This window comes from Belonocnema kinseyi, chromosome 9, assembly GCF_010883055.1.
Source record: "Belonocnema kinseyi isolate 2016_QV_RU_SX_M_011 chromosome 9, B_treatae_v1, whole genome shotgun sequence".
Lineage (NCBI taxonomy): Eukaryota > Metazoa > Arthropoda > Insecta > Hymenoptera > Cynipidae > Belonocnema > Belonocnema kinseyi.
Window position 1 is genome coordinate 6,747,697 of NC_046665.1, and position 11,290 is coordinate 6,758,986.

Below are 11,290 nucleotides of genomic sequence, written 5' to 3' on the forward strand. Positions count from 1 at the left end.
TATCAGCCTTGGAGGAGATTATGTTGAGAAATAAAAAAAAAATTCTTAAAAACGTTGTTTTTCTTGGTCAGGCCGGAAACTTATCAATCCACCCTCGTAACGAGGTGTTGATTTGGGGTGTGTTCCACATGCACTAGAGGGATGAATATTTTTAGTGGTATGTTATGTACTATATGCAGCGATACTAATTAAAACCATTTTGGGGTTTCAAAATTCTGTATTTTTAACGAAGTTTATACTATGGAGGTGTTGATTTGGGGTGTGTTCCATATGTACTGGAGGGATGAATCTTTTTAGGGGTACTTTCGGTACTAAATGCAGCGATAATCATTCAAAACATTTTGACTCTTCGAAATTGTGTATTTTTAACGAATTTTATAACATGCAGGGGTTGATTTGGGGTGAGTTCTACATGTACTAGAGGGATGAAACTTTTTAGTGGTACTTTCGGTACTAAATGCAGCGACAATCATTAATAATATTTAGACTTTAAAAAAGGGTGTATTTGTAACGAATTTTACAAATTGTAGTTGTTGATTTGGGGTGTGTTTCACATGCACTAGAGAGATGAATATTTTTAGTGGTATACTATGTACTAAATGCAGCGATACTAATTAAAACCATTTTGGGATTTCAAAATTCTGTATTTTTAACGAAGTTTATAATATGGAGGTGTTGATTTGGGGTGTGTTCCACATGTATAGGAGGGATTAATCTTTTTAGTGGTACTTTCGGTACTAAATGCAGCAATAATCATTCAAAACATTTTGACTTTACAAAAGGGTTTATTTGTAACGAATTTTATAATATGGGGGGGGGGGGGGGGGGGGGGGGTTGATTTGGTGTGTGTTCCACATGCACTAGAGGGATGAAACTTTTTACTGATACTTTCGAAACTAAATGCAGCGATAGTCATTAAAAAAATTTTGACGTTTCAAAATTCAGTTTTTTCAACGTATTTTATAAAATGGAGGAGTTGAGTTGGAGTGCTTTTCACATGCACTAGAGGGGTGAAACTTTGTGGTGGTACTTTCGGTACTGAATGCAACGGTATTCATAAAATAACATTTTGACTTTACAAAATTGTTTATTTTTAACGAATTTTATAATATGGAGGTGTTGATTTGGGGTGTGTTCCATATGTACTGGAGGGATGAATATTTTTAGTGGTACTTTTGGTACTAAATATAGCGATAATCATTCAAAACATTTTGGCTCTTTGAAATTGTGTATTTTTAACGAATTTTATAACATGGAGGGGTTGATTTGGAGTGAGTTCTACATGCACTAGAGGGATGAATCTTTTTAGTGGTACTTTTGGCTCTAGGTGCAGCGATAATCATTCAAAACATTTTTACTTTTCGAGATTGTATATTTTTAACGAATTTTATAATATGGAGGAGTTGGTTTGGGGCGTGTTCCACATGCACTCTAGGGATGAAACTGCTTAGTGATACTTTCGTTACTAAATGCAGCGATAATCATTAAAAACATTTTGACTTTTCAAAATTCTGTATTTTCAACGAATTTTATTATATGTAGGGATTAATTTGGGGTGTGTTCCACATGTACTAGAGTTATTAATCTTTTTAGTGGTATATTCGGTACTAAATGCAGCAATACTAATTAAAAACATTTTGGGATTTCAAAATTCTGTTTTTTTTTTAACGAATTTCATAATATGGAGGTGTTAATTTCGGGTGTGTTCCACGTGTCCTGGAGAGATGATTCTTTTTATTGTTACTTTCGGTACTAATTGCAGCGATAATCATTCAAAACATTTTGACTCTTGGAAATTTTGTGCTTTTAACGAATTTTATAACATGAAGGAGTTGATTTGGGGTGAGTTCTACATGCACTAGAGGGATGAATCTTTTTAGTGGTACTTTTGGCTCTAGATGCAGCGATAATCATTAAAAACATTTTTACTTTTCGAGATTGTGTATTTTTAACGAAGATTATAATGTGGAGGGGTTGATTTGGGGTGTGTTCCGTATGGCATAGAGCTATAAGTCTATGGGAGGTCGAATCGAAAGCTTTCTGATAATCAATCCAGGCCATCGATAGGTCACGCTGGTAGAAAGCTGCATCTTTCCAGACACCTCTATCGATGAGCAGGTTCTCCCGACATCCCGCTACGCCTTTCTTTGAGCCTCGTTGTCCATACATTTCTTGACCGAACAATCCTATCATTAAGGATACAGTGTGTTCAGACAAGTGATTGGCCTGTAATTCTCCGGGTCAGCTCACTTGCCTATTTTCAGCAGGAGTATTGTGCAGGTGCTGATGGGTTGAAGGAAGCTTCTCCCACCAGAAGGTCTTGATACAATCTGTTCCCGGAGCGGAATAATTCTTTATCCCTCCTAATACTTTTTTCACCTCCTTGGTAGTGATTGGTGGGTATTCTTCATCAGGTGTTATGAGGGCATCACACAGCTCCTTGAAGCTATTTATAGTTTCTAAGTCTTCGTCCAGTCTATACTGCACTTTGTAGACTTCTCTCTAAAATACTTCGACCTTCTCTGGTTTGGTCGGGTGGTCGACAATAACTGGAAGGTCTTGGAAAAGTCGAGATGGGTCAGAGAGAAACTGTTGATATTCTCTGACCCACCTCTCTCTCCGCACTAGACTTCTCTTATCCTCAGATAGTTTCCGTATTCTCTGAACAATATGCTGCCTGATGGTCTTAGTGTCGCCTCTCTTTCTCTGTTGCCGGCTTGTTCTAGCTGTGGTACAGTTGGCTTTCCACTTACATAGTCTATTTTTTGGAGTAGTTCGGCATGGTTTCGCAGACGTTGATGCGAAAAGTGCGATAGCTCCGGGTGTTTCTCGCACCACAGAGCATGCAGTCGTGCCATATCACCCCGTGCAGGGGCCACACTCGCATCGTAGCACTCTAGCAAGTCGCGATTCAGTCGCTCCGTGCGTTGGTGTAGTCATTGTTGTTCCCACAAGAAGCTAGGGAAAGTGGTTCGTCCATCTGAGAGGTCGCCCGGTATCCCAGAGTCACCTTTCTAGATACCTCACCCAGGTGCCATTCAGCTTTCGGCACGGTTTTCACACCTCCGCTTGGGGGTTAATTCCTTCGGGACCACCCCTGGACAATTGTACGCGACTGCCTATTTATTTTTGTAACCATATTCAGCAGAAACCCTTGGTACAGGGACCCTCTATCCGCAACCCGAGGACGCGTTCGGTGGCTTTGTCATAGGCCCTTCGGTTTGATTCTAGAGGAATCAAAACCGAACCGAATATATATCAAATATATATATATATATATATATATGTGTGTGTGTGTGTGTGTGTGTGTGTGTATTTTTAACCACAATGCTGGAATATTCAACTTTAATGATTACATTTCCAGTTCAAAAAAGTTAATTTTTCCGCTCCCGGCGAAATCTTGCGGTTGTCCGTATGACAAACTTTTAATTATATATGTGTGTGTATGTATATAACATGAACTTTCTAGCCCTACTCAAAAAACAAAAGCAAAATATTAAATTGTTGCGATACGCTCTAATTTCCCAATAATGACGTTAAACATTCATTTCAGCTCAAGGAGTATCAACTTCATAAAAAAGATACTATTTACGAACAACAGGACATCCTAAGAAATAAGGATGAAGGTTCAGAGTTACACACTACGCTGGTAAGAGAAAATCCGTTTATTTGTGATTAATTTTAGGTTAGCATGTGGGCCAAGACGGACTCACTTCTTCAAATTAATAGCGAGGAATTAATTTTATAAAAAAATAAGTGGAGTGATTAAAGTTATGGTAAACGCTTGGACCTTTCTCTCCTTTAGATATATATCGCTAATGATATATTATATTATGATATACAGCAGAATGCAGTGTGTATTACCACTTTCCTTATATCAAACATCGTAAAGAAACAGTAAAGATATACTGGAGAGAAAATTGGAATACATTCTTATCAATTGTCAGCCTTCGAAAACTCCGAGTTCAATGCGCTATTCGAATTTTTTAGGGTACATACGAGTAGAAAATTAACCATTTGGGTGCATCAACGCCGTCCTTGCATTTTAGAAGTCGCTTATTTTTTTATTTGATTTTAGCACAACATCATAAAGAACAAATAAAAAAGAAGTCGCTTCTGATGATTCGAGAAAATGTTATCACACCTGCCCGGTCAGTTGTATACCAATTGTTTTTTTTAATGGTATTTATAGCGAATTATCATAATGCGATATAAACGTTGAAGACTATCGCATTCTTCAGAATTAAGATTAGGATGTACTCTAAAATATTATAATTATGTGGCGGTTTCTTTTTGTGTCTTAAGCCCAGACAAGGGAAAACACCTTAATTGTTAATGCAAGTACAAAACATTTTGTTTTAATGATTTTTAATGCGCATAATCCTCAAGGCATGAAAGTCAATGCCATCCATTGCCCTCATGTTTCTTCATACGTTGGCTCACCGCTCTCCCGGTTTCTAAAATATAGACTTTGCCACAAGAACCATTGATTTTATATACTGCTGGATCATTTAGGGGTGCCTTTTTGTACTTAGGGTTATCTAGTACTTGTCCTGTTTTCGCAGGTGGTTTAAATATGGTTTGGATATTGTTTTTATTAAGAATTCTTCCTATTTGTTCTGTGACACCTTGGATGTAGGGTAGGGTGGTGGTGATTTTTCTCACTCGTTCTTTCGTGGGTTGTGTTGACTTGTTTTTTGAGTGTATTGTCTTATTGTTTTATCAATTTGCTTGTGTAATCGTTCTGTATTAGGATTTGTTTAACGTTTTGTAATTCCTTTTGTAAGTTATCTTTATCTGTTATGGAGACAGCTCTGTATACAAGGGAGTTGATAAGAAATGGTGTTAAAAAATCGCCGAATTACCATCAGAGAAGTTGTTGAAGATGTTGGTATATCGGTTGGCTCATGCCATGCTATCTTTTCGGACGTTTTTGGCATGAGACGTGTGTCAGCGAAATTTGTTCCAAAACTACTTAATTTTGATCAAAAGATCCATCGCATTACCATCGCTCAGGAGATGTTGAATGAAGTCAATAATGATCCTGATTTTCCAAAAAGGGTTATAACTGGGGATGAATCGTGGGTATGTGGTTATGACGTCGAAGCTAAAGCCCAATCGTCTCAGTGGAAGCATCCTGAGTCAGGTTCGGTCAAATGTGAAGGTTTTGCTCACTGCCTTCTTTGATTATTGTGGCGTAGTGCTTCAGGAATTCTTACTACAAGGTCGTACGGTCAATAAGGAGTATTACCTTCAAGTAATGCGCCATTTGCGAGATGCGATACGCAAAAAACGTCCGGAATTTTGGAAAAACAATTCGTGGCTTTTGCATCACGATAATGCACCTACTCATTCATCGTTGGTTGTGAAAGATTTTCTGACTAAAAACAGCACCACAGTCATGCCTCAGCCTCCATATTCACCGGATTTGGCCCCCAGTGACTTTTTCCTTTTCCCAAAACTGAAGAGACCCATGAAAGGACATCGGTTGAGGTGATAAAAACTGCATCGCTGAAAGAACTCAAGGCTATACCACAAAATGATTACCAGAAGTGCTTCGATGATTGGAAAAAGCGTTGGCACAAGTGTATTATATCTGAGGGGGATTACTTTGAAGGGGACAACATAAATATTGAGGAATAAATGAATATTTTTTGAGAAAACCATAAAGTCATCTTATTTTTTTAACACACCTCGTACTTGAATTTTCAACCAAAAGAAGAATTTTTGAATAAGGAGATTAACTTTCAAAGAAAAAACTAATTTTATACAAAAAATCGATTTTATAACAAAAAGTCAATTTTTGAACAGCATGGGTGAATTGTCAACGAAATAAATAAATTTTTATCTTAAAAAGACAAATTTACATCAAAATTATTGAATTTTGTACTAGAAAAGTGCAAATTTCCACACGAAACAGTTAAATTTTCTACTGGAATAGCTAAATTTTTATGTGAAATTTTGATTTTCAAACAAAGTAGTTTAATTTAAAAAAAAGATGAATTTTTAATAAAAATTAGGAACCTTTCAATAAAATAATAAGTTTTTAACAAAAGAGTTCAAACAATTCCTTTTGAATAAATCCGAAAGGCCAATGACAAAGCCACCAAACGCATCCTCGGGGGATACCGGGCGACTTCTCAGAGTAAGTAGCCTTATCCTTGCATGTGTGGCTCTACAAAGACGGATAAACCCTTTTCCTAGCTGTTCGTGAGAACAACAATGACACCACCAAACCACCAAAAAGTTGTAAATGCAATTCAAAACGATGGAATGCGCAGAGCTCCCGCCAATGGGTTGGCAAACAGTGCCGATCACCCAAGTTTTCGGGGGCTGAAAATAATTTAGATGCAAACACGATGGCGAAACGCCCACATTGAGTGGACGAATCAATTCAAAGGTGACTTGCTAGACTGCGACAATGCCAGCATTATTCCTTTTAGAGGAGGCTTTATGGCGTGTATGCACATTTTGCGTGTCTACTTCTTAAAAACTGGATATGAGCGCGGAGCGCTTCCTCAACGACTTACCTAAATAAGCTAAAGACGAAGATGAGGAAGCGGCATTGAGAACAAACGTTAAAAGTGGGCACCTTATGAGAAATGATAGTGATTTCTGGACAAGGAGAAACATCAACATACACGTTCCACCTAAGCCCCAAAATCTGACTGAAATGAATAACTCTCATCGTGAGGACATCTCGGAAGAGTCCGACCTCTGGACCATTAATTATTCAATTTATGGTGCTGCGAGAGCTTTGGCTGATTCAAATCGAAAATTAAAACCGACGATGGACTAAAAGATCAAAATACGCATGCATCAACTTAACAAGAACAATGGGTGGGCAAGACAGAATGCATCCCATGTTTAGTATGTGATTGACTACATAACATCTGGTAGAATGTTTGCGGAAAGGGTTTGAAACTTCGCTCAAGAACTAAGGACCTTCAATCACACACTAAACAAGTCAAAGCTGCTGACAATCAAGCTTCATATTGTTGACAAAATACGGGTGGTATCTTACTCAGGGAGGAGAATACAGAAACGGGAGAGATGGATTAGGGAGAATCAACAGTTTTCTGCTGACCCATCGCATCTCTTCAGCTTTCCTCTTGTTTCTGTCGAAAATCCACCCAAGCCAAATGAGAACTTGACTCGAAAAAAGGTTTAGCAGGATGCCAAGAGGACCTGCTAATTGTCAGGTGCGTCTATAAAGAGGATGCAGCCCACCAACGCGTCCTGTCAATGACCTGGTTTGTCTACCGGAAAGTTTTCGATTTAACCTCTCATAGACTTACCATCTGTGTGTTGAAAAGATTGAATGTTCATCCACACATAGTAAGATGCATAGAGAGATAGATGCCCTTTTGGAAAACTAGATTTACCATCTTATCTGGAAAATATAAAGTTAAAAATATAAAGCGAAATCTGAACAACTATTATTAACTAGATTAAAAAAATATATATTCTGTAAACTTAGTGGATTATGGCGGGCGGCTATGACTATTAAATTTTAGTTACATTTATACTGTTTCTTGACGGCGGTCGGCATTTGCGTTGTTGACAAATACTCGATTAAGCACTTATTGTTTTCTTTTTATCGTAAAGTAACCACTCACGAGGCGGGCGGTATGTTTAAAGTTCTAATGTTTCGTCTTTATGAGATTTTCTGCCATTGAAAATCATTCAATTTATCGACATCGCCTATTTCAAAGCTATTTTCGGTTTCCTAATTATTCAAATGAATGTTTGATGTCACTTGATTTCTCAGTTTCAGTGTGTGATGATAGCCTTGTCGCTTGAGAAAACCAGTGTACGAGCAGCAGTGAATCGTGACAGATCTTTTTCCGATCTTTTCGGATCACTAAAGTGATTAAATCTATAAAGACATGAAATCTTACATCTTACAAAAATTTCTATATAAATGAGTGAGTGATCTATGTGGTTCTCAAAAATGGTGTGATAGCCCTCACCGTACTACGTAGTCGAATTCTAATTTTCTCATTCTTCGTAAAATATGACGGTACAAACATAGAAACATTTTTTGAGGTTAGAAAGATTTTATATGTATCACTCAATTTTTTCAGACGTGAAGCTTGAGCCAGGTTTTCTGTACAGGTTTTTTAAACAATAAACAATTTCGAGATAAACAAGTGCTGAACAATTTTTCTTTGATAAATATATATTTTTTAAATTGAATTAATCCAATACTTATACCAAAGAAACGCCTTTTTTAATGTTTACAGTTTTTAAACATTATTGTTTCAATTTAAAATAACAGTAATTAAAACAAAATATATTTCTGGATAAGATTTTGGTTGAAAATGTAAATAGTTGTTTCTTAAATTACAAAAACTCGACCGAAAAATTTAATTGTTAATTTAAAAAAAAATTTAATTAAACAGAACCTTTCAGATATATTAGTGCTGATAGAAATACTACAAATTTGATTTGGAAAATGTTATTATGTTTGAAGAAAATTTAGGGAGGTCAAAGAAAAATCGGAAGAATGGGATAAACGTTGAAAGTAGGAGAAAGACAAGGTTTGGGGTAGGCTAGAGAGCATTGAGAATAGAGAGAGGTTGGCGAACAGAAATCTAGAGAAATAAAACAGTTGTAAGAAGGGTATCCAGTCTAGAAATTAGGTATGAGTATATGGGGGAAAAGACAGAAAATGAGGAAATAGTTCAAGGGAATGAAAACAACGTCCGAACTGAGAATGAAAGATTGAAGAGAAGACTCAGTGAGATCGAAAGAAGATTAGAAGGTGAAGAAAGGGGAAAGAGGAAAAATAACATAGTAGTTAAGGGATTAAAAGTGGAGAGTGAAACAGGAGAAGTGGAAATGACAAACCTTTTGCGAGATATTAGAGTGCAGGTAAGGGTAGAAGGAGTCAAGAGAATAGGATGGACAAAGGTAGGAAAAGAAGGAATGTTTCTAGTAAAAGTGGGGAGTGAGGAGGAGGAAAAGAAAATTATGGAGGGAAAAAAATTATTGAGAGGAAGAAGGGAAATAATTGAAGAAGATCTGACATGGAGGGAGAGGAAAAGGAGATGGCAAATAGAGAAGAGGGCTTGGGTAGAGAGGAAAAGGGGCCATATGGTGCGGATAGGGAGAGAAAGGTTAAACGAAAGGTTAACGAAAGGTTATGTGTAGACAATGGAAGAAGCAAGAAAAGAACACGTTAAAGGAAGAGGGATGGGCGGCATGGTGTCAGCACTTCTCGGTCATAGTTGCACTAAGAAAAGGCGTCAGTAAGCGCGGCAGAGGGAAAAAGGAAAAAGCGTGCGAAAGAAACACGAGAATGGGAATCTGGGGGGGTCGATAAATTAAAATAGTTTAAACAAAAGATGGAAAAGGAGAAGGTTAGGTATGAAAAAGAGAAGGGAATAGACTCGTTAATTGAAAGGTTGAAGGGGTCCATTGAAAAGGTAAAGGATGAGCTGGGTGCAAATGAAGAAAGAGTAAGGGGAAAGAGAGGTTGGTGGGACGAGGAATGCTGGGAGAGTAAAGAGAGGATAAAAGAGTGTGTGAGCAAATGGAGAAGAGGGGAAATGGAGAATGAGGAGTATAACAGGAGGAAAAAAGAACATGAGAAGATGCTGGAAATAAAAAGACAAAGGGGAAAGGAAGAATATAAAGCAGAAGTAGAAAAAGCGATCAAAGAAGGTTGGGTGTGGGATGTGGTAAATAGGGATAGAGGGGAAAGGAAGGGCGTTAACGAAGAAATAGAAATGGAGGGAATGGACGGATTATTTTAAGGGTCTATCAGGGGGAGAGCAAAATAAGATCAAAGGGGAAAAGTGTAGGATAGTCCAAGGAGAAATGGAGGAAGGGAACGAGTTAACAAGAGAAGAAGTGCCTGAGGCAATAAATAATTTAAAAAGAAACAAGGCGATGAGAGAAGATGGGATGGAGAACGAAGTGATGAAGTTTGGAGGAGAAGGGATTAGGAATGGAATATGGAAGATCTGCAACAAGGTATGGAAAGGGGAAGGTTGGCCGGAAGAGTGGACGACGGGACTGATGGTACTGCTTGTCAAGAAAGGGGAAGGAAAGAAGGTAGAGGAATACAGAGGGATCACTCTCATTTCAGTCGGCTATAAAATATATGCAGAAATCTTAAGAAAAAGGTTGGAGAGTTAGGTAGAACAAAAAGAAAGTATCCCACATCATCAGGCGGGATTAAAAAAGGGATGGGAACTATAGACAACATCTACGTACTTAACTATTTAGTTAACAGAAATTTGGGGAGAAAGAAAGGGAAACTAGTCGCTTTATTCGTAGATTTCAAAGCAGCGTTTGACTCAGTGAACAGAAAAGTGCTATGGCAGGCAATGAAAGAAAGGGTTGTAGAGGAAAAGTTGGTGAAGAGGATAAAGGAAATTCTTACTGAAACCAGGATTAGGGTGAAAATAGGAAAGAAAAAAGGAAAAGTTTTCTGGACAGGCCGAGTTCTAAGGCAAGGGTGCCCGTTGAGACCGTTACTATTTAGTATCCTATTGGTAGACTTAGAGGAGAAGTTAAAGGAGAAAGGGAAAGGAGGAACGGTTTCGGGTAGTAGCAAACGTCACTGTAAAAATTCCTGAAATTATAACTTTGTCGAAATATAAAAGTTCCGAATTGGAAAACTCACGAGAATTTATAATATCACCGAATTTCTTGAATTCCCGACAGAAAATTTCCGAATTATAAAATATCCGTACTAGGCAACTCCCTAATTTGAAAAATTAGAAAAATAGTTTGTTAACAAATATTTAAAAAAATAGAATAATAAAATCTTTATATTAAAGAAAAAACTTGTTTAATGTTTAAAGTTTAAAAAAATTATTGTTTGAATTGAAAATAACGATAATTAAACAAATATATTTTTGGATAAAAAATGTTGTATAAAAATGTGAATTGTATTTTTGTAAATTACCAAAAATGTTCCCAAAAATAAAATTATTATTTCAAAAAATAAATAAAATGAAAATTCGCGCAAAATCAGTCTCAGTTAAATCCTGAAACGTTTGTTTCATTCGAAGCTTACGTGCTTTTACATTTATTTTTGTATAAAACTTTTATAGATAGATAAACGTTTATTTTTTCGGCCTGCTAGCCTTAAAAAATTGACTTGCTTACACTTCCATTTTTTTACAGAATTTTCTTACAACTACGTCTTACACAGTACCATCCATCCACACCTTATACCAGGTGTATACATATGAAACCGGTATTGCCATTTAGCGGCCAGTAGGCACACTTGTAGGCACTGTCGGAGCTTACCATTTGTGCTAATTGGCGTATT

The 11,290-nt window shown here is 37.1% G+C and overlaps 1 protein-coding gene across 6 annotated transcripts in view; it reads left to right on the top strand.

The window, feature by feature from the left end:
* The window catches only part of LOC117179664 (golgin subfamily A member 2), a 167,512-nt gene that overhangs the window by 19,487 nt on the left and 136,735 nt on the right, over positions 1-11,290 (top strand). For 5 of the 6 annotated variants that reach the window (XM_033371680.1, XM_033371679.1, XM_033371677.1 and 2 more), the window contains exon 2: positions 3,554-3,649. In XM_033371680.1, coding sequence (XP_033227571.1) covers positions 3,554-3,649 — 96 coding nt within the window. Of the gene's footprint in view, positions 1-3,553; positions 3,650-11,290 lie in introns of those variants that run through there. The other variant, XM_033371682.1, reaches the window with a different exon arrangement.